At 43.7% G+C, this 27,621-nt stretch overlaps 1 protein-coding gene across 2 annotated transcripts in view; it reads right to left on the reverse strand.

Moving 5' to 3' along the window:
- The window catches only part of SEL1L3 (SEL1L family member 3), a 64,819-nt gene extending 37,942 nt beyond the window's left edge, over nt 1-26,877 (reverse strand). Inside the window, exons 1-11 of one of the 2 annotated variants that reach the window (XM_081019841.1) lie at nt 26,676-26,877; nt 21,804-22,371; nt 18,945-19,071; nt 14,835-14,956; nt 12,935-13,050; nt 11,658-11,713; nt 10,880-11,012; nt 8,563-8,686; nt 6,523-6,669; nt 5,295-5,506; nt 2,057-2,236 (exon numbers count right to left, since the gene is read on the reverse strand). In XM_081019841.1, coding sequence (XP_080875967.1) covers nt 2,057-2,236; nt 5,295-5,506; nt 6,523-6,669; nt 8,563-8,686; nt 10,880-11,012; nt 11,658-11,713; nt 12,935-13,050; nt 14,835-14,956; nt 18,945-19,071; nt 21,804-22,371; nt 26,676-26,750 — 1,860 coding nt within the window. In that variant the 5' untranslated portion in view covers nt 26,751-26,877. The remainder of the gene's footprint in view (nt 1-2,056; nt 2,237-5,294; nt 5,507-6,522; nt 6,670-8,562; nt 8,687-10,879; nt 11,013-11,657; nt 11,714-12,934; nt 13,051-14,834; nt 14,957-18,944; nt 19,072-21,803; nt 22,372-26,675) is intronic. The other variant, XM_081019842.1, reaches the window with a different exon arrangement.
- Nucleotides 26,878-27,621: the final 744 nt, after the last annotated feature.

Raw genomic sequence — 27,621 nt, forward strand, 5'->3', positions numbered from 1 at the left:
AAGAAAATGGACTACTATTGGCTCTGCCATCTTGATTCAAAATGTACCCCAACACCCATGTATCCATGTAGACCGCCCCTATCCCCAATAAGGATTCCTCTTGTTAAGTAGGGCAATGATATATTGAGAGGGGGCCAAAGCTATGTCAAAAAAGCAGTGTCATGTCAAAGTGACGTTTTTTGTTGTTGTTGTTTTAAATAAATTTTAATTGGAAATTTTATTTACAACATAACACAATCCCCACCCCAACACAGAAATCCACCCCCATCAGACACAAACATAACAAACAACAAGCATCATATACAACAATACAAACAACCAAATAAAAGAGTTCCTTTATCCTGTTTCTGGAATCCTTATTTACTTCTTATAAGCTGTTTCCTTTATGAATAATTATTAAGATTTTTCTAATTATAACTTAAATATCCACAAAGTCTCCTGCAGACATTAATCGAAACAAGTCCAGGTATGAATTTTAGGGCACTGTTTTGTGAAGTATTCTCTGCATTTTCCCCATGCTTTTTGAAATTCTTGTCTAGTATGATCTCTGACTGCCTCTGTTAATCTAGCCAGTTCAATATACTTTAACAGTTTGTCTTGCCATTCCTTTTTTGTTGGCACAATTTCTTTTTTCCAGCAAGGATCCTAATTGCTAAAAACTGGAAAAAAGAAATTGTGCCAACAAAAATGGAATGGCAAGACAAACTGTCAAAGTGACATTTTGGTCTGCCATCTTGATTCAAAATGGCACCCAGTGTCCGAATGGCCACAAAGTATGACCCTCCACCTTAGGAACCCCCATGCGAAGTGCAGTGACAAAATATTGAGAGGCAGCTGAACCTATGCAAAAGATTTTTTGGGAAAGTCACACCAAAGTCACTTTTTGATCTGCCATATTGATTAAAAATGGCATCCACCCAAGAGCAATGTGTTACATGCAGAAAGCACCAAAGCTATTCCCTGACGTCTCCCACCAGAGCAGGGTTTGGAGCTAGTAAGATGGCTGCCCCTCACAAGAGGGTTTTTTGTCTGCCTCTCCACAAAACTGATTAAAACATCAACATCATCACTTTCTTTCAGGAATTATAGGGACAGAACTACCTAAATTTTATAGAAATTTATTTATGTATGCTATTACAGCAGTATGGGACGCGGGTGGCACTGTGGTCTAAACCACTGAGCCTAGGGCTTGCTGATCGGAAGGTCAGCATTTCAAATCCCCGCGACGGAGTGAGCTCCCGTTGCTCGGTCCCAGCTCCTGCCCACCTAGAAGTTCAAAAGCACGTCAAAGTGCAAGTAGATAAATAGGTACCACTCAGGCGAGAAGGTAAACAGCGTTTCCCTGCGCTGCTTTGGTTCAGCAGAAGCAGCTTAGTCATGCTGGCCACATGACCCGGAAAAGCTGTCTGTGGACAAACATTGGCTTCCTTAGCCAGTAAAGCAAGATGAGCGCTGCAACCCCAGAATCATCTGCGACTGGACTTAACAGTCAGGGTCCTTTACCTTTTTTTACTACAACTGCAAGAATGCTACTTGCCCCAAAATGGAAAGAAGCAGAAGTCCCAGCAAAGTAAGAATGGATACAAAAACTTACGGAATATGCAGGAATGGCAAAACTTACCGGAAGAATAAGAAATCAAGATAACAAATTTTTTATAAAAGAATGAAAATGGCTTGTTGAATATTTACAGATAAATTGCAGATAAAAACATTGGCAGGATTATTGTAATAACCTGCAGTTTCATAAGAGTTTATATTTAAAATAGATGAATTTGGATACGGAGAAGATATTAAGAAATAAATTTAAGGAACCGCAGAAAGAGGGGGAAGGAAGTCAAACTTTGAAATGTTAAAATGATTGTAAAATTATTGAAGTGTATAAATTTGAAAAGTATAAATAAAAACTTTTTTTTAAAAAAGGCATTGTCACTTCAGATTTCAGTCAGGAGGGTTATTCACTACAGTGATTTGACAGAAAATTTCCCAGTAATGTATTTGGAAACATTCCATTATCAGAAAGACGGGGATCAAATCTCAACTGCACGTTTCTTTTTACCTGGTCTCCTTCGGAAACATGTTGATCACGTGGCGTCTTTAAGGCGACATCACTATAATAAGCATATGACAATTCCAGATCTCGTGGGTAACCATTAATGGCTTGGTAATGCTTATATCCGAGGCTCATCAAGGCCAGCCTATCACCGCCCTGAGCTGCAACCAAACTGTACAGAAGCCCCTGGCAAAAATTAAAAGAGAGGAGCGTAAATTTAATCGTGGCCAATAGAAAAACCCCAGAGAAATGAGAGTATCTACATTGCGAACCATAGATTAAGTTCAGTACAGTGGTACCTCTGGATGTGAACGGGATCCCTTCTGGAGTCCCGTTCGCAACATGAAAAGAACGCAACCCGCAGCGGCACGTCTGCGCACGCGCGGGTTGCGATTCACCGCTTCTGCGCATGATGTCATTTTGCGCTTCTGTGCATGCGCGAGCGGCAAAACCCGGAAGTAACCCTTTCCGGTACTTCCGGGTCGCCGCGGGACGTAACCTGAAAGAACGTAACATGAAGCGGACGTAACATGAGGTATGACTGTAAATAGCAGCAAGCGTAGAACGGCAACTGTAAGCTCTGAGGGGTTTTTGCAATCCTGGCCATAGCTGTCAACTTTCAGATTTGAAAATAAGGGATCAGCAGCCTCGAAAATAAGGGATCAGCAGCCTCACCTGTCCCGGGACAGTCTACGGGATATCTAACAATCCGGGATAGCAGCGGGAAACGGCGCTGGAATAAGGGAATTCCCTGTCCCGCAAAAAAAGGGAAAGTTGACAGCTATGATCCTGGCCCTGCCATGACTTTCTGCCTCAGATGAAGATGAGGAAGACTAGGTGGGTTGCGAACACCCCCTTCCATTATCAGTATTTCTCAGAACGTTGGACTACAACTCCCATCATCCCTGACCACTGGTCCTACTAGCTAGGGATAAGGGGAGTTGTAGTCCAACAACAGCTGGGGGACCCAGGTTTGAGAAACACTGCATTAGCGAGAGGGCCTGCTGCCACCCTTGTGGCTGATGACTGCCACGACTGCCACTGCGCCTCCCTCTTTGCCACCCACCCGCTGCCCACCAACGAAGTAGCAGCGATTCCGGCACACCATTGTTGGAATGAATTCACGACAGACGAGTGGCAGGTGTCATATGAGAGGCGTCTGCCGGGGCAAGCCCCGGGAACTCTCTTTTATTGAATATTACAAACATTGCCACAGGTGTGCTTGTGGCTGATTGGTTGATACAAACACAAAGCAACTTGTTGCTGATTGGTTAACATAAGTACAAGACGGGAATTACATATAACATTAATCACCGATAGATTAAAGGCTGGGAAACGGAGCTGGAACTAGACAGGCATAAAACCTCCTAATTAAATTATAGCTAAAGATTGATATAGCATGACTAAAACAATTACTAATGATTGATCATAACATGAAAGAATATAATAATCGAGTTCCGTAGATGTGGTCAGCTATGCATTAAGAACAGATCATATTGTTTGTTCATGAACTTAAAATGAACTGAGGAATGAGGGAATGTCTTGGTGTTTAGAACAGGTTTGTACAGTGTGTGCAGAAGCAGAGAAAAGATTATAAGCGAGACTTTCCAGAATGCAAGAGAAAAGAAGCAATACTTCTCCCATAATGCCACAGTTATGTGCAGAAAGAGAACTTCCCTTTATACCATGCCTCATCCTGAGGAAGGGGTCCTTCTGGGCCAGATCCCCCAAGGAGCTCTCACGCTGCTTTCCTCTGCTGCGAGAGCAGGAGATTCTCATTTGAAGTTAGCGCAAAACTTTCCAGCTGACTTCATAAAGCAACACGCTGCCGTTTGCGCAGGCGGCAGTGGCACAGGCCCTCTCTGGATGATCTCACCTGCAATGCTTTGTTCTGAGAAAGACTAGGTGCCTCCTCAGAATGAGGCCCAGAGTGGCCATGCTGTCACACGGGTGGCGCTGTGGTCTAAACCACTGAGCCTCTTGGGCTTGCTGATCAGAAGGTTGGCGGTTCGAATCCATGCGATGGGGTGAGCTCCCGTTGCTCTGTCCCAGCTCCTGCCAACCTAGCAGTTTGAAAGCGCACCAGTGCAAGTAGATAAATAGGTACCACTGTGGTGGGAAGGTAAACAGCATTTCCATGTACGCTGGTTTCTATCGCAGTGTTCTGTTGTACAGTGGTACCTCGGGTTACATATGCTTCAGGTTACATACGCTTCAGGTTACAGACTCCGCTAACCCAGAAATAGTGCTTCAAGTTAAGAACTTTGCTTCAGGATGAGAACAGAAATCGTGCTCCAGCGGCGCGGCAGCAGCAGGAGGCCCCATTAGCTAAAGTGGTGCTTCAGGTTAAGAACAGTTTCAGGTTAAATACGGACCTCCGGAACTAATTAAGTACTTAACCTGAGGTACCACAGTACCAGAAACGGTTTAGTCATGCTGGCCACATGACCCAGAAAGCTGTCTGTGGACAAACACCGGCTCCCTCAGCCTGACAGTGAGATGAGCGCTGCAAGCCCATAGTCGCCTTTGACTGGACTCAACTGTCCAGGGGTCCTTCACCTTTTACCTTACCATGCTGTTGAAGCAGGAAAGGAGGAGGAAGTGAGGTGGCAGTGGCAGCAGGGAGCAAGCGGAGATGTGGTCTCAGGTGGCACATTGTCTTGTGCCAGCTCTGCTTACAGTTATGTAAAGTAATAAGGCCAGTAAGGGGCAAATGAAGCAATGGTTTTTCAAGAGAGCTGAAAGGGATATAGCAGAACCTTTGCTTCCCAATGTATAAATAAACATTCCTTTGTCTCTCTGTCTTCTTTTGACACACACATACACACAGAGAGAGAGACAGAGAGAGACACACAGAGAGAGAGAGAGAGAGAGAGAGAAAGGAGTATCAGAACAAGATTGTAAAAATAGTCAGTGTGTTTGTAAGAGGGAGCTGAGAGGGATAGGCTGTCCTCAGTCCTGCCCTATGCTGATTTTGAGTCGAAGAACAGAGACCAAAGTGACTCCTAGTCCTACTCTCTGGAAGAAAAGGGGACCCAGAACACACTTGTCTTGCGGAGAACATCACAAATAGAAAAAGATGCCAAGTGTGTCAATCAGAGGTGAAAGGTGGAAGTGTGGAAACACCACCTTTGACTCTGAAAAAACTGTCTCCAGCCTAAAAGTGGGACTTGGGAGATGAAATAGCAACTATTGCTAATTCTCAAGCTGTTCACAGGCAAAAGTGAGGCATCCAAATTCTTACCTGAGCTGGGTCTGCAGGCCTGCCCAATCCTATTTCAAAGATCACGCCAAGAGCATAGGACGCTCTGTGATCTCCACAGCAGCTGGAATCCATCAGGGACGAGACAGAAGAGTTTATATAACGTAGGCCATCAGCTCTGGAAAGATTTTGAGCCGCCGTCTCAAATAAGCTGCGCCCAATTTCTAAAATGGCGTCCTTTTGGCCTTCAGGTGCTAAAATCATAAGATATAAATGTTCAATTAAACTACTGGCTGTGAAAACAAGCAGGTTCTGATTAGGTAGCTTTAATTTCCCACACGCTTACTATTAAGTAGATTCGGTGCCTAATCCAAAGTTACTATAAGGGGGTGAGGGGGTTGCAAGATACACCAATAATGTTGTAACATGTATATTGTGCCATCACTTTCACAGATTCACAGAGGTTATACATATAGCATTCCAGTCATGTGGCAGTTATCCTTCACTTTCCAGTGTAATTTATTATCGCTTTTCTTAGTGCAAAAGGACGGCAATTTTTACAGGGGAAGGGGAGTGAATCTGTTGTCCAAAACAAATTTAGTCCTTGCTATTTATTGCAGGGCATTCATTTTCTTTGTGGTGACAGAAATGAAACTGCACTCGCATTCCACAAAGGGCACATACTACTTGTTAAGTTGTGGGTGAACATATCAGACGACACAGCGATTCTTCAAACAGCTCTTGTTTATTCACAGGCAAGAACAGTACTGAACTGAAGGGTTCAGCCAGCCTGCTTATATAGAGCTCCACTAAAACGCAACAGTAACCATTTTCTGTAACTATCCAATCACTGAACGTCACTCTCAATCCCTTATTTGCATATGTGGACCTGAGTGAAAACTATCTACAGTATCCCCCTGCTGGCCCAGGGTGAGAACTTCAGTACATAACACTAGTATCTACCTTAATGTATCAGAAATCCCCACAAAGTGTTGAAGGAGCCAAAGATATCTCTTTGGGTCTGGCATCTGATGTGATTTTCTCCCTGTGCCACTAATATACAACCCTGGGGGCTGGTATGCCACAATGGAGAGCGTAAGAGCAGAACCTTATTCCTAACACAATTGTTTGTTAAAATGTGGTCCAAGGAGAACCAGCAGTCTCTAAGATCACGACGAAAACAAAAGAGGAAAAAGCTGAAAAGCCACATGTTTCTTGCAAAAGTTAAGTGACTGATAAAGAAAAGGAAAGATGTAAAATCTCCAATTACCTCCTGATAACTGTAGACCTGTCTCTTGCAACTGTTTAAACATGTTGTAGTATTTCTCCAAAAGTTCTTGTCTCCAGCTGAAGGCTGCATCCTTGGGGCGTCCTCCATATTTATTGATCATTTCCAGATAGTAGTTTTCATAAAGGCCTGGAGAAAATGAAAGCGAGTCATCTGAAGGCAGCCCTGTTTAGGGAAGCTTTTAATGTTTGCTGTATTACAGTATTTTAATTTTTTTTGGAAGCCGCCCAGAATGGCTGGGGAAGCCCAGCCAGATTGGCGGGGTATAAATAATAAATTATTATTATTATTATTATTATTATTATTATTATTATCCTAGCTGTATCTGTGAAACTTCTCACATATAGATGTCCACCTTCCCACTTCAGAATTACTTAATGCCGTCACAAAATCACTTGATTTTGGTTTTAGATTGTGTTCGCCTGGGTCGATTTTAAAGTGCCTGAACCTAAGACTGTTGATACAACTACACCAAAGACATGCAGCATGATCCTAAACTGTCAGTTTGCATTTCTTAGTGCAGAAAGGATTAATCTTATGTGTAGAGATCTTTCTGATTCTAATTTAGTTAAAGAGGGTTCTGGAAGTTTCTCTGTGTGAAAGAAACAAGCAGAAGGTTCATGGTGTTTGGGTTATACCTTCAGAGAAGCTGAGTAAAAAGGTAAAGGGACTCCTGACCATTAGGTCCAGTCGTGGCCGACTCTGGGGTTGCGGTGCTCATCTCGCTTTACTGGCCGAGGGAGCCAGCGTACAGCTTCCGGGTCATGTGGCCAGGATGACTAAGCCGCTTCTGGCGAACCAGAGCAGTGCACGGAAACGCCGTTTACCCTCCTGCCGGAGTGGTACCTATTTATCTACTTGCACTTTGACGTGCTTTCGAACTACTAGGTTGGCAGGAGCAGGGACCGAGCAACTGGAGCTCACCCCACCGCAGGGATTTGAACCGCCGACCTTCTGATTGGCAAGTCCTAGGCTCTGTGGTTTAACCCACAGCGCCACCCGCGTCCTGAGAAGCTGAGTACAGCTGGCTTAAACTGACTCTGTTATCTCTTTCTGTCAAGGTCATGCTGACTATAATAAGAGGCCAGAAGGAGTCTGGGTTTCACTTTTCTCTTTTCCTTCTGGTGTGGTGTTCTGTACATAGTACACTATAGTGTTAAGGTTTAGACTTATTATGAGTTATTGTAAGTTTAAGTTAAGTCTGCTGCAACTGGATTTCTTATGGACAGTGCCAATCCTGAACGTATTGGATTTGTGACCATTATGCTCATTTGCCTTCAGTAGCAGTAATAATAATAATAATAATAATAATAATAATAATAATAATTTATTATTTGTACCCCGCCCATCTGGCTGGGTTTCCCCAGCCACTCTGGGCGGCTTCCATAGAAACCAAAAATACAGTAAAATATCACAGATTAAAAACTTCCCTGAACAGGGCTGCCTTAAAGATCTGCCTTAAAGATTTAATTAAGGTAAAGCTCTGCTGGATGAAATGAAATTGCCTCTGGTCTATTTTTGGGGAATCCTGTAACATGTTTAAGTTTTTACTCTGCTAACTATACATTGGAATCTGCTCTGGATCAATATTGGGTAGAATTCCATGACATAAACATCTCCCAGTGTTAAGCCCTACTGAAGTAAATAGAATTTACTCCCTACTCAGTGTATTTAGGATTGCAGCCCTAAACTGGCTTACAGATTATTCCTTCTTTCCGTGCGGGAATTCAAAGACCTCTAACAGTGAGCTCTCAGTACCATTAGCAAAATATGATTCTCAGGATTCAGAAACAATGACAGCAAAAGTTGCACAGAATAGATATATATTTGAGGCATAAAGATGCTTAATGAGTAAACAAATATCTATTTCAATCAACATTGAGCAGAGAAGGAATACCTTTAGTTCCACATATTTGGCCTCAATTGCCTTATCCTCACAGCTTCTTTTAAATTAAACAAACAAACAAATGATAGGAGATCCTGTAACCCTACATGATGCCAAGTTCTGGTCTCGCTACTTGCATTTTTGCTCTTTGTGTTTCTGCACAAATCCATGCCTGGGCGATGTGCTCTGGACAGCGAAACATTTTTGATAGTAAAGGTCAATTCTTTCCAAAATGTCTTCTTTGTAGAAAGGGTTAGAAATCTGTGGGTGAGGGGAAGAGTAGTAATCGTATGCGTTTCCTATAAAACCGTTGCATATATTTTAAGAAATTGCTAAAATGCAGGAAAACTATTTTTTATTCCTACTGCAGAACACAGGCAAGTGACCACAGACGTTTGCAGATCGGCGTAATACAGACAAATTGCCTATTTTGAACACTTTATTATAGATGACGAGATTCTCCCTATCCACCTGAAAGGGGTATAATGTATGCTTGATAGACATTTTTAATATAAATGCTAATGGGATGTTATTGCCACATATTCATGCAAGCTTCAAAAAAACTTCCTGATAAAGTTCTCACATAATAATAATAATAATAATAATAATAATAATAATTTTTACTTATACCTTGCCCTCCCCAGCCAAGGCTGGGCTCATAGAGGAATAAACTATTCCATCCAAGTGGCTAAACTGGTCATTAGATTGTCTGTGTGGATTCTGTCATTTAGTTATATATTTTTCTTATTTTAATAAATTATTAGTATACTTAAGAATAATATAACGTTCATCAACTTTTTTATTTTAAAAAAGCTTACATGGTTCCATCGTAACAGTATCATAACTTTGATATCATAAATATATATATCTATCTATATCTATATCATCTATATCTATATCTATATATCTATATCTATATCTATATCTATATCTATATCTATATCATCTATCTAACTAGTTTATTTAAATAAAACATGTGGTGGGAGGGATGAATGTTCAGACCCCTGGGCTCTCACTTGTGGGGTGCCTCAGGGTTCTGTCCTCTCCTCCATGTTTTTTAACATCTACATGCACCCGCTGGGAGAGATCATCAGGGGGTTTGGGCTGGGTGTTCATCAATGTGCGGATGGTACCCAGCTCTACTTCTCTTTCAAATCAGAACCAGTGAAGGCAGTGAAGGTCCTGTGTGAGTGTCTGGAGGCGGTTGGAGGATGGATGGCGGCTAACAGATTGAGGTTGAATCCTGACAAGACAGAAGTACTGTTTTGGGGGGACAGGAGGTGGGCAGGTGTGGAGGACTCCCTGGTCCTGAATGGAGTAATTGTGCCCCTGAAGGACCAGGTGCACAGCCTGGGAGTCATTTTGGACTCGCAGCTGTCCATGGAGGCGCAGGTTAACTCTGTGTCCAGGGCAGCTGTCTACCAGCTTCATCTGGTATGCAGGCTGAGACCCTATCTGACTGCGGACTGTCTCGCCAGAGTGGTGCATGCTCTAGTTATCTGTTGCTTGGACCACTACAATGCGCTCTATGTGGGGCTACCTTTGAAGGTGACCCAGAAACTATAACTAATCCAGAATGCAGCAGCTAGACTGGTGACTGGGAGCGGCAGCCGAGACCACATAACACTGGTCTTGAAAGATCTACATTGGCTTCCAGTACATTTCCGGGCACAATTCAAAGTGTTGGTGTTGACCTTTAAAGCCCTAAACGGCCTCAGTCTAGTATACCTGAAGGAGCATCTCCACCCCCATCGTTCTGCCCGGACGCTGAGGTCCAGCGCCGAGGGCCTTCTGGCGGTTCCCTCACTGCGAGAAGCCAAGTTACAGGGAACCAGGCAGAGGGCCTTCTCAGTAGTGGCACCCGCCCTGTGGAATTCCCTCCCAGCAGATGTCAAAGAGAAAAACAACTACCAGACTTTTAGAAGACATCTGAAGGCAGCCCTGTTTAGGGAAGCTTTTAACTATTTTATTTTAATATTTTGTTGGAAGCTGCCCAGAGTGGCTGGGGAAACCCAGCCAGATGGGCAGGGTATAAATAATAAGTTGTTGTTGTTGTACTTTTGGTTGCAGTATGGTTTAGACACTAGTTGGCATTGGATTTAATTGGATTTAGATAAGTCAGGTGTTTCCTGTTCTGTGCTTGTTGGAGTGGCGAAGCTTTAGCAAAATTTCCTTCAATTGCTCAGTGTCAAGTCAAGTTTTAAACCTACAGATTTCTAACAGGACAGGGGAAATGGCACAGTCCTTTGCAGCAGTAGCCTTTGCCTTTAATAGTCCTGCATTCTGGCCAAAAACGACTCAAGGAGGAAGGAACAGCGAATCTGAGTTCACTCTTTATGCATCATAACCGATAGCCCACCCAAGGTACAGTACTGCCTTGGAAATGAATGTCAAAGGCAGGCACAGGTAACTCTAGATCTATATTGACATATTTGTTACCTTCTGTTCACTCACCTTTCTGGTCTCTAGGCCATTAAGACGATAGTATTTCACTGGACCAAAGTATCCTTCAATACTTGATGAATAGCCGCTGCCTCCAATAGCCAAGTAACCGGAAGTGTCATCGAAATAGAAATCCTCTCTAAAACTAGAAAAGTCAATGTTTTGAAACATTCTGAAGCAAATAAAACCTCTGATTTCCCAGGCAGGCAGAGAACTCTGTCTTGGAATAATCTAGAATATGTTTTAAATAAGATGGTTTGGAGGGACACAAGCAGAGTGTTCTCTCTAAAGACCCCTGCATTGTGATGAGAAATCCAGTTTGACATCGGTCAACAGAAGCTTTTTTTTAAATGAAATCTGGAAAGGTGTCCTAATAATAATAGTAATAGTAATAGTAATAATAATAATAATAATAATAATAATAATAATAATAATAATAATATATTTATACCCCGCGCACCTGGATGGGTTTCCCCAGCCACTCTGGGCAGCTTTCAACAGAGCATTCAAAACAGAATAAAACTTCAAACATTAAAAACTTCCCTAAACAGGGCTGCCTTCAGATGTCTTCTAAAAGTCAGATAGTTGTTCATTTCCTTGACATCTGATGGGAGGGCATTCCACAGGGCGGGAAGAAATGATTAACAGTAGGACCCACAAAGGAGAGGAGGAGATTTTGTCTTTATGTTGTATGTTGGATATATGATTGTAAAATTTTAATCTCTTTTTAAAAAGAAAGAAAGAAAAGAATACACACTACTTGTTAGAATGGAGGGCAAGTTAGTCTTACATAAAAGTTTGATGCTGATGAATTTTCAGATTCTTTCCAACACTGGTAATTTCTATCTAAAACAAAAATAAATTAAATTTTAGTTTTGAAAACATACATGTGAACCAATGGAAAATAGGTTTATTTCATCACGGCTTGCAAAATGCAACGAAGTCTTGCCAGGATGGTCAGCTGAACCACAAGAATTCACTATCTTTATATATGGATGAGGGACGCGGGTGGCGCTGTGGGTTAAACCACAGAGCCTAGGACTTGCTGATCAGAAGGTTGGTGGTTCGAATCCTCGTGACGGGGTGAGCTCCCGTTGCTCGGTCCCTGCTCCTGCCAACCTAGCAGTTTGAAAGCACGTCAAAGTGCAAGTAGATAAATAGGTACCACTCTGGCGGGAAGGTAAACGGAGTTTCCATGCGCTGCTCTGGTTCGCCAGAAGCGGCTTAGTCATGCTGGCCACATGACCCGGAAGCTGTACGCCGGCTCCCTCGGCCAATAAAGCGAGATGAGCGCTGCAACCCCAGAGTCCGCCACGACTGGACCTAGTGGTCAGGTGGATGCACCTAAGAGCTGAAAACATCAGCATAAAGCCGAAGGGAGACCTAATATAAGATCGGTGTAAGAGCCAAGTCAGTCTTCAGTCACCAAACCAGCCCAGCACAGCAGGAATTTTCCCCACTTGGCTGATTGGTGGGTGCCATTTGGATTTTGCCTGCCACGCAGCAAATCGTCACAACTTGTAAGGTTGCGGATAGGCTCTGGTTCAGGTGATAGGGATGGGAGAGTGGTCTCGCCATCCCTGTGTGAAGGGTATTCCGTTAAAGGAATCCAGGGACTCAACTGGTTTGGTCGACCCCTGTGAGGGGGTTGTGCCCATGCCTGAGTCCAGGGGGAAATTTGGGTGGTGAACATAGTCTGTTTCCGGCTTTCCGCCTATCCAGGTGTTCACCCTAGGCTGACCTATGCTGGTACCCTGGGTCAGCGCTGCCTGCAACAGTGCAGGGAGCTAGTCGAACCAGAGCCTATGCAACCAGTCACTTTCTGTAATCAATAAAGTTGCGGCCTAAATTCTGCCAAAAACCAAAACTAAAATTTGAGTCATGTGTGAATGTATTTAAGGAGGAGGTCTCTGGGTCTGAACACGCAAATATGTTTAGACTGAACACCGATTGTCCTTACAATTCTGACAAGGCTACTTAAGCATCACCATTCAAAGCCGCTTGCAACCCCTAAACACATTCTCCTCATGCTCAGCTACAAGAGGGCAGCCAAGGCGACATAGATACCTGCCCGCCGCTAACGGAGAGATCAAGTCGAAGCCACTGCTTCAGAGGAAGGCTGAAGGTCGTCTTCACCGCCACATCTCCCCCTTTGAGAAGATGCATCTGGATATGAACGTCACCTGAAAAACAAATCCCAGGGAAAGAACCTTGTCAGTTATGCAAAGGCCGCAAATATATTGACTTGATCGATCAAGTTCACACCTGCTTTGCTTTGGCAATGTCAAAGTCACCGAGTGTTTCCAGAATATTCATTGGGTCCAAAACTGCCTAGGGTCAGTTCACACAAGGTGGTCCCTACATAACTGCCTCAGGAAAGAACGGGGGTTCATACAAAAGATAATTTTGGTGATGTGTTGCTTTTGCATCGGTTGTACACACACAACTGGCTGCCATTTTTGAGCAGCTACAGTTGTATGCTTTGGGGTGGCCGCACAAAAGCCGCTTATAAGAGTGAGCTTCATCTTCTTTCTATAGCTTTTATTAATTTTTTCTAATTTACATTTCAAGATACTCATTTAGACAACCTTACATCAATGACTTCCCTTCTTCTCTTTCCGTGGTTCATTTTGCATACCATACATCACTGCGTATTTTACATGAACTAAACCATTCAGTAATCCATTATTACACCACTGAAACTTATTTACGCTGTTGAAGTTATCTTAATGCTACCAGCGTTTTTAAATGTACACAATTTCCACCCAACTAATCAGTAAACATTTTTCAGTCTTGTGTGCTTTGGGGTGACCGCACAAAGGCCACTGACAAGAGTGAGTTTCTTCACACAAAGGATGCCTTAGCATGAGCTCGGTGGCAACAACACACACTTCCTGTGAAGACTGCGTGGAGAGCACCTCACAGGCAAAATGTCCCAAAGACAGTGATTAAGCAACTGGTAAAAGTTGCCTAGCTGAGTGTTTCTCAAAGGGCATATCTATACTGCAGTCCTGTATCAGTTTTATACCTCTTTAATGTCATGGTTCCCCACCCAGCAAAGAAAATTAGGGTTCCCAGAGAATAGGGTCCTAATTTAAGTGTAGAGCAGTGGTTCCCAACAGTTGTTTTTTTTTTTGCCATGCTCCACCTAAGCATCTCCAAAATCCTGGTGCATGCCCCCCCGCCCCCCCGGTGACATATAATTCCTATTATTCAAAAAGTGAACTCCAATTCATGTGGAGGAAGCCTAGGTAAAGGTAAAGGGACCCCTGACCATTAGGTCCAGTCGCGCACGACTCTGGGGTTGCGGCGCTCATCTTGCTTTATTGGCCGAGGGAGCCGGCGTACAGCTTCCGGGTCATGTGGCCAGCATTACTAAGCCGCTTCTGGCGAAACCAGAGCAGCACACGGAAACGCCGTTTACCTTCCCACTGGAGCGGTACTTATTTATCTACTTGCACTGGTGTGGTTTCGATCTGCTAGGTTGGCAGGAGCAGGGACCGAGCAACGGGAGCTCACCCGTCGTGGGGATTCGAATCGCTGACCTTCTGATCGGCAAGTCCTAGGTTTAACCCACAGCGCCACCCGCGTGCCTGGAGGAGGCCTAAAAGGCCATTAACTGTTAATAACTCATTCTCAAATTGCCCCCCTTCAAAAATCAAATTGCCCCCCTGTGGGGCGTGTGCCCTACGTTGGGAACCATGGGTCTAGAGGCTAGTTGTAGCAATACTACAATCCTATAGCCCTGTTTGCTCCCTTTTCCATCCATTTGACTAACCTTCTTTGAAGGCTAGTGAGGATTTGAATAATGATGTGAATTAAATTTACTTGAGAGACGGCATTACAAATTAAACTTGTTGTTGCTTTGGGTTGCCTTGAACAAGAGAAAGTGACATCATACTATTATTATTATTATTATTATTATTATTATTATTATTTCTGTCTGGAGCCCCCCCCCCCAACTTACCTTCATTCGTTAGAAACACAGCAGGAGTACTGTACATTTCCTCAGAATCAATGAAATACAGTATTCCACAAAGTGGTTTTTTGCAGTAATGGAGTAAATAAAGCCAGACTGAAAAAGTAAAGCTGTACAAACAAAAAGGTCTGATGAGAAACAGAATATTGGCAACAAAGACAACTTTAACATTATTCAGTTCATTGGACTTCGATGTGGAAATAGCACAATTTTATGGTGGCAAGTAAGTGGGGCGGAAGAGGAACCAATTTAGACAATCCCTATTAAAGTAGTATATGTTGCTGTTTAGTCGTTTAGTCGTGTCCGACTCTTCGTGTCCCCCTGGACCAGAGCACGCCAGGCACTCCTGTCTTCCACTGCCTCCCACAGTTTGGTCAAACTCATGCTGGTAGCTTCGAGAACACTGTCCAACCATCTCGTCCTCTGTCGTCCCCTTCTCCTTGTGCCCTCCATCCTTCCCAACATGAGGGTCTTTTCCAGGGAGTCTTCTCTTCTCATGAGGTGGCCAAAGTATTGGCGCCTCAGCTTCACGATCTGTCCTTCTAGTGAGCACTCAGGGCTGATTTCCTTCAGAATGGATAGGTCTGATCTTCTTGCAGTCCATGGGACTCTCAAGAGTCTCCTCCAGCACCATAATTCAAAAGCATCAGTTCTTCGGCGATCAGCCTTCTTTATGGTCCAGCTCTCACTTCCATACATCACGACTGGGAAAACCATAGCTTTAACTATACGGACCTTTGTTGGCAAGGTGATGTCTCTGCTTTTTAAGATGCTGTCTAGGTTTGTCATTGCTTTTCTCCCAAGAAGCAGGCGTCTTTTAAAAGTAGTATATACTCACACACATATATATTCAGGCAATCCCATGATTGGGTAAGAGAGGCAGGGGAGTTCTTTGCGCCTAGCGTTTGAGCAGAGAAGGGTTCAGTCGAGGGAGCTAGGTCTGCACACAAGGGGAAACAGCAACTCGATTGGAGAAGCAGAGCTCAGAGAAGCTATACATCTTCCAGAGAAGGCTCTCAGTACTAATATAAGGCAGGGAGCAGTAGTTTGTGTGCACTAAATGTTATGTACCGAAGTTCTCACCCTGGGCCAGCAGGGGGATACTGTAGATAGTTATGCAAATGAAGGATCGAAAGTGACGTTCAGTGATTGGATGGATACTGTAGATAGTTATGCAAATGAAGGATCGAAAGTGACGTTCAGTGATTGGATGGATACTGTAGATAGTTATGCAAATGAAGGATCGAAAGTGACGTTCAGTGATTGGATAGTTTTAGAAAGTTGTTACAGTAACGTGGTACTGGAGCTCTATATAAGCAGGCTGACTGAGCCCTTCAGTTCAGTTCTGTTCTGGCCTCTGAATAAACAAGAACTGTTTGAAGAATCACTGTGTCGTCTGATATGTTCACCCACAACTTAACACTAAATCTGTACACTTAGCAGGAAAGCCACAGAAATGATGGCAAGCAAAGACAGGTTCAGAGTTTCTGCCCACTGCTCAACACCTGCCATCTTCATAAAGCGTAGAAGTATATAACTGGGAACAGACAAACTTCAGAGTAATACCGTATTGGCCCGAATAAAAGCCACACCCACAAATAAGCCGCACCTTTAAAATTCAAGGGGGGAGGGAGAGAAAAAAAGACAACACCCAAATATAAGCCGCTCCCTTAAAAAATCTGCAGGCACTCACACCCGTTCCATTTTACCGTACGTCTGTTTCAGCAGCAATATCGTCAAAGTCAATTTTTGTAAGGTCGCGAATTTAAGCCACGCTTTAACTTTTCACAGTCGGAATTTGTAAAAAAAGAGTGTGGCTTATATCTGGGCCAATACGGTATTTTAAAGCAGATTTCAACTGCAACTATTTCCCACTTATTCGTGTACACATACTCACATGCATATATACATAGACACACTTTGGCTTTGTTCATTTTCAATAACAGCATTAAAGTAAAAACAAAACAAAAACAGATTAACAAACAGGCTATGGGTTATGTCAAAACACAAAATCTTTACTCATGAAGATTAGAACACTCTTATGGAACATTTGCTCAATTATTTCTGGTGGGGTCAAAATTTTCCCGGTGAATTTTTAAGGACTTAAAAAAATTATTATTCCTGCCCCTTAACGCCAAACTGACTGTTTCTCTCTCCTTTTGTCAGGAGGCGATTGGGGATGGAGTAAATCTCAAAGTGGGCAGATTTATCACTGGTCCAATGAGGAAGAAGTGCGTTTCAACATCCTTTGCCGCTCAGCGATGCCTTCCTAAGAGGCAATTGCTTTTCAGAGTCCGGCATCGTCATCGGTCCATGAGACTTAGCAAGTCCTGCAAATGTGTCGCAAGGCAAATAAAGGTGCAGCTTGTAGAGATTGCAGGAAGAAAAGAACGTACACAAAAAGCTACAGTAGTGTAAATATCCGGAACCTTTCAGAATACAGAATTTGATAGCTATGGTAGTTGGTTGTGTTTTTTTAAGTGTTTGCTTAATGTGTTGGACTACCCTCAAAATTCCCTACCTGCATCAATAGCAACTGCCAATAGCGTCAGCATTTAACACTGACGATTGGCTATCACTGGCTATCTTTGCATCCTTTTTGTGAGCTTGCCAGAGGTATCTGGCTGACCACTCTTGGAAGCAGAATGCTGGGGTGGATGAATCTTTGGTCTGGTCGTTCAGCAAGGCCATTTATTCTTATGAATTACACTTTCGGGCCAATATTTAGCCTCACACTAAAACTTTCACATGCGGGAGAAAGATTTTGGGTACAAGATACAGCTTTCATCATGGGAGAAGTTATGGGAAGAGGGTTTGAAATGTACAGCATGTTGCACATTGAAAGAAGATTATATGAAAATGATGCACCGTTGGTACTTAACTCCCAGTAAGTTAGCAAAAATGTATAAGGCAGGTACAAATATCTGTTGGAAATGTAAGGAAAAAGAAGGCACCTTTTATCATATGTGGTGGACATGTAAGAGAACAAAAACATTCTGGGAAACGATATATAATCAATTGAAAAAAATGTTTAAAATAACCTTTACAAAAAAACCAGAAGCTTTTCTTTTAGGAATTTTAAGTGCTGAAATCTGAAGGGAACAGAAAATATTGTTTATATATGTGACCACGGCTGTGCAGATGTTATTAGCCCAGAGATGGAAAGAAGACAAAGTCCCAACGAGAGAAGAATGGCAAATCAAGTTTATGGGCTATGGCAAAAAATGACTGGAAGAATCAGAAATCAGGAAGATCAGAACTTTAATAAGGAATGGGGGAAATTCATAACTTATCTTAAAAACCATTGCAAACAGTTAAATTCGTTAGTGGGATTGGAATAACCCTTGTAGTGCAATGAGAACTATGGATGTAATGGAGATATGAAAATTTTGGATTATTACAAAAGATGCAGTAGGAAAGGTTTAACACAGGCTTCCTCAACCTCGGCCCTCCAGATGTTTTGAGACTACAATTCCCATCATCCCTGACCACTGGTCCGGCTAGCTAGGGATCATGGGAGTTGTAGGCCAAAAACATCTGGAGGGCCGAGGTTGAGGAAGCCTGGTTTAACAATAAGGGGAGAAGTCCAGGGGATTTGTGGGAATTGTGTTTTTATATAATACGTTGTGGTGTGAGTGTATTTTTATATGGAAAATCAAATAAATAAAATTGAAAAGAAGAAGAAACTTTCACATGCTGCACCCTCAAGTACAGTATTAAGATAGTACTACTGTTGATATGTTTGGCAGTCTGGGGTCCTTTGGAGGAAGATCTGAGGTAAAAATCTAATAAATGATTAAAAGAAATTAAAAGCTTTCTATCAGTTGAATATCTATAACTACACCCCCATGTATCTCACAACCTCCATCAGGAACGTAATGTACAAAACCTGGAAGTAATTGACTGAACATTCCTCAGGGGAGGGGAATTGCATAAACAAACCCACAGCATCCATATAATTTATGACATTTTCTGCGACAAAATAGGATTCCGACAAACAGAAAGGCAGCCAGAAGAGGGAGACAGCTGGAAGGAAAAGAATGCAAGCTTTAAAAGAGCAAAGGCAGTTATTTTTTAGGACATTTTTAATTTTCTTACTTTGGGTAACCGTTCTGGCGCTTTCTGATTATTTCAAGTTCTCTGTTCTCAAATTTCTGAAACTTCTTCACAATTCCCGTCATCTCTCCACTGGAGGCGTATGGAAAACTCAGGATCTCAACGACATCTGCAAAATGCAATCATTCTTAATGTGCCAGGAACTGCAAATAGCTGGGAGTTGTAGTTGAAAAGATCGGGAGGGCACCAGGTTGGGGAAGCCTATATGCCCTATTGTCATAAATGTAAAGGGACCCCTGACCATTAGGTCCAGTCGTGACCAACTCATCTTGCTTTATTGGCCGAGGGAGCCAGCGTACAGCTTCCGGGTCATGTGGCCAGCATGACTAAGCCGCTTCTGGTGAACCAGAGCAGCGCACGGAAAGGCCATATACCTTCCCGCCAGAGTGGTACCTATTTATCTACTTGCACTTTGACGTGCTTTCGAACTGCTAGGTTGGCAGGAGCAGGGACCAACTCCTATTTCTATGCCAGTGCATAGCTGAACACTTAACTTTGCAACACGGGACAGAGGTTATAACTGAACTGCTTTGTAAATAACGGAGGTTAGGGTGAGACTATTTTAACATCTCCCTAGTTTATAATAAGTTACAATATTGGAAAAGATTATTTGGCAGGTAGTGCGTGAGATTTCTGGCTGCTATTTAAGACTGTGGCAATTGCGTGTGCTGCGTACTTTGAGATAACAAACTGGGACAAAAATGAACAGCAGCTTGCCTTCGCCCTATGCATGTTTGCTCAGAATTAAGTTCCACCAAGTTCCGTGTCTCAGATGATTTCCCAAATAATACACCAGTAAAAAAGGTAAAGGACACCTGACAGTTAAGTCCAGTTGTGAACGACTCTGGGGTTATGGCGCTCATCTCGCTTTACAGGCCGAGGGAGCCGACGTTTGTCCGCAGACAGTTTATCTGGGTCATGCGGCCAGCATGACTAAGCCGCTTCTGGTGGAACGAGAGCAACGCATGGAAATGCCCTTTACCTTCCTACCAGAGCAGTACCTATTTATCTACTTGCACTTTGACGTGCTTTCAAACTGCTAGGTTAGCAGGAGCAGGGACCGAGCAACGGGAGCTGACCCCGTCGCAGGGATTCGAACCACCAACCTTCTGATCGGCAAGTCCTAGGCTCTGTGGTTTAACCCACAGCGCCACCCATGTCCTAATACGCCAGTAGCTGGACCTTATTAAAACAACTGTTCTGTCAATGAAGTGCTGAGGATGAGGGCAACAATGGCTGGACCATCGCAAAGCAGCAATGCCAACTGATTCAGAAAATTGCACTGGTAGAATGATGTGGATGGTCCTTTGTAAGCTTTCTTTGCTACCTACAAAACAGTATAATTGTACTAAATTGTTGCATGGCACAGCGCTGGGCAGGGAAAAGCCACATCAGATAATCCCACATTGCATTACGATTATATAATTCTACATTGTTCATAAATCTTTGCTAATGAGATCACGCATGGCAAGCAGTTTAATAGGTTTGGCACCATGAGTTCAGCGTGGAACTTCACTACAGGTGAGTTTTATGCATCATTCCAGTCACATTATCTACAAGATCTAGGTTCCAATGTGACTTTTTGTTCTTGGTAGTGTTTACAAGTAGAGATGCACGAGATATCGTTCTGCTGTTTGCACACCAGGGTTTGTTTGCGCTTCCTCTTGTCCTGCCACTTTCTCCCATGAAAGCCCCCCTGTTCACGGCTGAATCAGAACAATCGTCAATTGGTTTTCCCCAACATTTGTTCCGATTCAGCGGGAAACAGTGGGTTTTCCTGGAAAAGCGGCAAGACAAGCAAAAAACCTCTTGGAAGCAGGAAAACTCTTGAACCTGTGCTTTCTAGTGTGGAGAAATGACACGGCTGCTTTCATATCCCTCTTACAGAGCCAGGATGAAGTTCCTTTTAATTCTGGCTGCAGTTTCAAAACAAGTCAGGATCTGAAACCAAGGTCTGATCCTAGCTTGTTCAAACAAACAATCATCTAAATAACCCACAGTTCCTTGAGTCTGGATGTTAACAGAGAACAGTGGTTTGTTTAAAAATGCAAATGAAAGCTTCCAATCTTCTCCTTGCAGACATGAAGAAGGAGAGGAGAGGGAACTCTTGCAGGATCATTCACATCACTTGGTTTGCCAATAAATCTGAAATGGCCCATTGACTAATGTACAATCTCTATGATATTGCAAGTGGGAGTTTATTCACATACATGCTCTCAGCTTTAATCATTTCATGTGGGCAGGAGCGATACCTTCAGAAAACTGAGAAGGAGGAAGATCAGATACAGACATACCTTGGAAGTCAAACAGAATTGATTCCGGAAATCTGTTCAACTTCCAAAACGTTCAGCTTCCAAGGTGCAGCTTCTGATTGGCTGCAGGAAGCTCCTGCAGCCAATCAGAAGCTTCAGAAGCACCGCTGGATGTTCGGCTTCCAAAAGAACGTTTGAAAACTGGAACAATCACTTCGGTTTTCAGTCATTTGGGAGCCAAAATGCTCGGCAACTAAGCCGTTCAAAAACCAAGGTACGACTGTACTCTGTTAGGGCAATCTGTCGTCTTTCAACTCAGAGGCTTTCAGATGTCCCATCCCTCTAAGAAAAGCAGTAAGAAAAGGGCTCGCAAAATGCTCAGTTAAAGACCTTTGCAACACCATCAGCCAGTAGACAATTCTACTCCCTAAGCCCTCTTTTCATACGCTTGAAAAATCCACACGCAAAATGTCAATCGAGTCCAGGCTGCAGATTTCAAAGATGCGCCACCAGGTGAGCTGAGCACCTTGCTAGTTGCAAATTCATTCACACAATGTGCTGTTCCACTGCACATAAGAAAAATACTTACCATTCTCATGGGGACACCAACGCATTATGTTTGCCTGCAGCCTCCAGGTATATTCCAAGCTCCATTTCATACACACTCGGTGTTCTTTGTAGGGACGTTCGAAAGGCGGAACAGATTCCAGCAAAGTGTAGTCCTTTGCAATTGCCTGCAAGTAGCCTTCCTTTCGTTTACCATGGGGGATCCCTCTTTGCTTGTGAATAATCCATGCATATAGTATCACTGTGTGTACGATGACAGAGCGTCTGATGAAATAGTCATCTCTGAAAACCATGCTGTTTGGAAATTTCAAGTTCACGGTTCTGTTTCTAGTGGTGTGGAGATGCTGGTCATTCTCCCACCTCTCCTTATAGACAGACACACCAGTTCTGAATTCCAGTGACGCTATGGCTTCTATAGTAACAGTGCAAGGTTCGGAGCATAAATAGTCAACGGAGATTTCAGTATCGTTGAGAACTCTTTTGTTCAAAACATTCAGATGAATGAAATCTTCGTAAAATACATCAGGTTTGGGCTGAGGAGTGACAGGTGTTGTCAGCAATGTGTCCTTTCCAAAAGATGGCACACTTTTCTAAGGGGAAAAAAAAGATGCCATATATTATTTAATATTTAAGGGAAACTGATGCAAAAGTGAGCTCTAATTATCTTCATTAAGATGTTTCTCACTCGGAATTTTTGCAGAGTTGTAAACTAAACGGTTGGTTACGAACGGGATCCATTCCCGAGCCCTGTTCGCAACATGAGCAGAACGTAACCCGCATCTGTGTGTCTGCATGGGTCGCGATTTGCAGCTTTTGTGCATGCGCGTGACGTCATTTTGAGTGCCTGCGCATGCGTGAGCAGCGAAACCCGGAAGTAACCCTTTCCGGTACTTCCGGGTCGCCGCGGGATGCAACCTGAAAAGATTTAACCCGAAGCAAACGTAACAAGAGGCATGACTGTATTTGTGATAGGCTGTGCATAATATTCAAGACATTGGTGGTAATTTCAACAGAATATGTGAGCGGCTGAATTCATCTGAGATTAAACGAACATGGTTTTAAGTTATTATTCTTCAACCCCACTCCCACTGAACGGACAAGAAGATGTCTATTAACTCTCTTAATTAAGAATATAAGAAAAGTACTGCTGGATTCTGCCCAAGACCCACCTAGTCCTGGCCTGCTGGGAGCCTGAAGAACGCTGCCCTGCTTCTCTCCACCTGAGAGGCTCCATAAAGGACTGTTGCCTCTGCTGCTGCTGCTGCTGAGCAGAGAGGGCTCTTCTTTTGTTTTTGTTTTTTAAATTGCTTTTATTTATTTTTATCTATGTCATTTTAACTTGTGAATACAGTGGTGCCCCGCAAGACGAATGCCTCGCAAGATGAAAAACTCGATAGACGAAAGGGTTTTGCGTTTTTTGAGTCGTTCCTCAAGACGAATTTCCCTATGGGCTTGCTTCGCAAGACGAAACGTCTTGCGAGTTCTTGTGAGTTTGTTTCCTTTTTCTTAAAGCCGCTAAGCCGTTAATAGCCGCTAAGCCGCTAAGCCGTTAATAGCCGCTAAGCCGCTAATAGCCGCTAAGCCGCTAATAGCCGTGCTTCGCAAGACGAAAAAACCGCAAGACAAAGAGACGCGCGGAACGGATTAATTTCGTCTTGCGAGGCACCACTGTAATAATAATAATAATAATAATAATAATAATAATAATAATTTATTGTTTATACCCCGCCCATCTGGCTGGGCTTCCCCAGCCACTCTGGGCGGCTTCCCACAAAATATTAAAATAAAATAGTTAAAAGCTTCCCTAAACTGGGCTGCCTTCAGATGTCCTCTAAAAGTCTGGTAGTTGTTGTTCTCTTTGACATCTGGTGGGAGGGCGTGCCACAGGGTGGGCGCCACTACCAAGAAGGCCCTCTATCTGTTTCCCTGTAACCTCACTTCTCGCAGTGAGGGAACCGCCAGAAGGCCCTCGGCGCTGGATCTCAGTGTCCGGGCTGAACAATGGGGGTGGAGACGCTCCTTCAGGTATACAGAACCGAGGCCGTTTAGGGCTTTAAAGGTCAGCACCAACACTTTGAATTGTGCTCGGAAACGTACTGATTGATATTAATGCTGTATTCTTAGTTTTAGATTTTATGATTCATGTGGAAATTGTTTTCCATTTGGTTGTGTACTTTTTGAAGTGTTTTATTTATTGCATATGACTTTTGTTATGTTGGTAATGATGTAAATCTTGTCATGTTGTAAGCCGCCTTGAGCATTGTTTTAACTATGGAAAGGCGGCATACAAATAAAATGATGATGATGATGATAGTCCACTGCTCTGTTATCACAATGGCCAAAAAGCTCAAAACTAGCAGTTGATTTGGAAGGGGAAAGGAAGGATTGCATAAAGACTGATGCCAAGAAAAAACACTACAAGAGGGAAACATAAATATTTCTGGTACAGTGGTACCTCGGGTTAAGAACTTAATTCGTTCTGGAGGTCCGTTCTTAACCTGAAACTGTTCTTAACCTGAAGCACCACTTTAGCTAATGCGGCCTCCCACTGCCGCTGCACGATTTCTGTTCTCATCCTGAAGCAAAGTTCTTAACCCAAGGTACTATTTTTGGGTTAGCGGTGTCTGTAACCTGAAGAGTCTGTAACCCGAGGTTCCACTGTAGTAAGAAGGTGTAAAGGAGAAGGAAATATCTATGGCTGCCAACTTTCACCACTGATGCCCTTCCTTAACAGCAGCCCAGCAGGCAGAAATGTAACAGGTGAAGCTCTTCACCATAAGCATCATGTCAAGAAAAATTTCTATCTGTAAAAGGCACAGAAGCAAGTTAGAAGAAGAAAGAAGATAGCAACTGATACCACAGTAATGGTAAGCTGCAAACAGAGAATTATAAGTTATTAGGTAGGATAAGAAATTATGAAAAGAGAAGAGTTGCACTCCTTGAAACTCCCTCTTCCCTCATGAATCCTTGTGATGCCAACTCCCTGAATTGCAGGAGGCTGAATTTGGGTTCCCTTCCGACTTTACAATTCTATGACTCATTCTATGATCTTTTCCACTCCGTGCCAGATTATCCCAGAGGAGTAGCTGTGAGCTTGCGGCAGCAAAAGAGCAACAGAGGAGACTTGTGGCACCGCAAAGGCTACCGATTTATGGTTGCTCCATAGCTGACAACCCTCTGAGATGGGCTCTTTTATCTCTCCATGAAGGGCAAGCAAGCCAGAGAACGGAAGAGTCAGAAGGGATGCCAAGGGTCATCATCGAGCCCAATGCCCTACAAGGTAGGCATCTCAACATGATATAGAATCCTAGAGCTGTAGAATTTGGGAGTTTTCTTTCGTTCCACAGCTGTGAATCCAGGCAAATTGGGGTTATGGCAAGGAGGTGTGGAATGTGAAATAAGCAAGAATTTTTTTTCCCAAACCCACACTTATCTTGCTATGTTTCTGTCTCTCTTGTAAAACTTAAGAAGGTTATTAAGAACATTCTGTTCTGTGGGATTGTGGCAGGGGAAATTCCTACAAGAAATATACACATGAATTATGATGCTGGAGGAGACTCTTGAGAGTCCCATGGATTGCAAGAAGATCAAACCTATCCATTCTGAAGGAAATCAGCCCTGAGTGCTCACTGGAAGGACAGATCCTGAAGCTGAGGCTCCAATACTTTGGCCACCTCATGAGAAGAAAAGACTCCCTGGAAAAGACCCTGATGTTGGGAAAGATGGAGGGCACAAGGAGAAGGGGACGACAGAGGACGAGATGGTTGGACAGTGTTCTCGAAGCTACCAGCATGAGTTTGACCAAACTGCGGGTGGCAGTGGAAGACAGGAGTGCCTGGCGTGCTCTGGTCCATGGGGGCACGAAGAGTCGGACACGACTAAACAACAACAACAACTATATTGCTGTGCTATGGCTTTGGGGGGGAAATGTACAATGAAATCTTGGTTTCAAAAAGGAGGGGAAGAAGAAGAAGAAGAAGAAGAAGAAGAAGAAGAAGAAGAAATATGCACAACTTGCAGACTTAACATATAGAATAAGAGAACAAGAAGAACGTACACTTAGAGAAGATTGGAAAGTGCTTATTGAATATATGGGGAATAATTGTGTACAGCTGAAACCGCTGGCAGCATTAAGATAAATTCAACAGTGTAAATAAGTTTTGATGGGTGCAATAATGGAATACTAAATGGTATAGTTTTTGTAAAACATGTAGGGATTTCTGATATGCAGTGCTTTTCTTTCTTTAAAAAATGTTTAGGGGTACTCTCATTTTCCTACTCATATTGAAATACAGTGGTACCTCGGGTTAAGTACTTAATTCATTCTGGAGGTCCGTTCTTAACCTGAAACTGTTCTTAACCTGAAGCACCACTTTAGCTAATCGGGCCTCCCGCTGCCGCCGCACCGCTGGAGCACAATTTCTGTTCTCATCCTGAAGCAAAGTTCTTAACCTGAAGCACTATTTCTGGGTTAGCGGAGTCTGTAACCTGAAGCATCTGTAACCTGAAGCGTATGTAACCTGAGTTACCAATGTACTGCCCCTCAATGAAGCCAATCTTAGATTCACAAAATATTTAGGGGTATGCGTCCCCCCCCCCCCCCCAGAAAAAAGGCACTGATATGTAAAATGAACCATGGAAAAAGAAGAAAGGAAGTCATGGACATCTTAAGGATGTAAAATGAGCATTTTAGATTGTAAAACAGAAAATGTAATAAAAATTATATAGAAGCAGAAGAAGAAAAAAAAGAGGAAGAAGAAGAAGAAGAGGAAGAAGAAATGAAGTGGGCGCCAGGCACCCCAGACCGATGGCACAATAACTTTGCCCCCCTCTCTCCCAGGCGAGCACCCACCTGCCCACCCCACGTGGCAGGAGACCCGAGGAACCAACTCACCTGGAGCAGCCAGAGGAGGCAGAGGCAGCCGGCAGCTGCCCGGAGGCGCACGGTGCGCCCCACGGCGCTCTCCATGGTTGCGCCCGCTTCTCCTCCCTCTCTTCCTCGGGGGTGACTTGGCCCAGCCGGGAAACCCTGTCCCGGAGCGCGATGGGTGTGTGGCTGTGTTTGCGACACGGATCCGGCTTCCTGGCGGGCAATGCCTACGGCTTGGAGGAGGAAGCAGGAGGAGCCAGCCGGGAGCGGCAGGTGCGCCTTGGGCTGGGCGCGCCACGGCGGCGAAAGGAAAACCCCGATGGTGCCTCTGAGCGTGTGCAGAGGATTTTTTCCCGGGCGGCTGCAACCAGCGACTGAGAATCGTTGCTAACTGGGCAAGGGACCCGAGGGTCATCTAGTCCAACCCCGCGCAATGCAGGACTCTCAACTAGATCAGACATGGCAGGTGGCTTGGAGCAAACTCTTTCTGGCTGAGGTCCCTTCGGCCCCCCCCAATAAAATATTCGAGGGGGCTGTTCCCCCTTCGAGTGCCATTCAAATAGTGTGTCTTGTGATCGATTATGGGGGGCGGGACTTACCTGCTCTCCCCCCCCATATTTTAATTCAAATTGGCACCCCTAGTAGGTAGCCACCACCTTTCCTTCCATTGTACTATGGGTTGGGTTCCTCCCTCCAAAGAACTCCCTGAGACATTAAAGCACCCCTATGACAAATCGATAAAGGTTTTTCTGTGCCTCCTGCATTACTGTCGCGAATTATAGTCTGTCCAGTTCTGGCATGGCAGCGGGTTGGGCTGGATGACCCCCGGAGACCCTTCTAAAGCAAAGGGTGTTGGTACGCTGATGGCAGCCCTTTTCTTTATTCATCTAAGCAAAGAAAAGCACGGAGACGTTTAATAGAATTCTGAGCATCCTTAAGTCCCGCTGGGCTGCCTCTCCTCCAGTGAATG

The sequence above is a fragment of the Podarcis pityusensis genome (genome assembly GCF_964106645.2).
Source record: "Podarcis pityusensis genome assembly, chromosome: 9".
NCBI classification, from domain to species: domain Eukaryota; kingdom Metazoa; phylum Chordata; class Lepidosauria; order Squamata; family Lacertidae; genus Podarcis; species Podarcis pityusensis.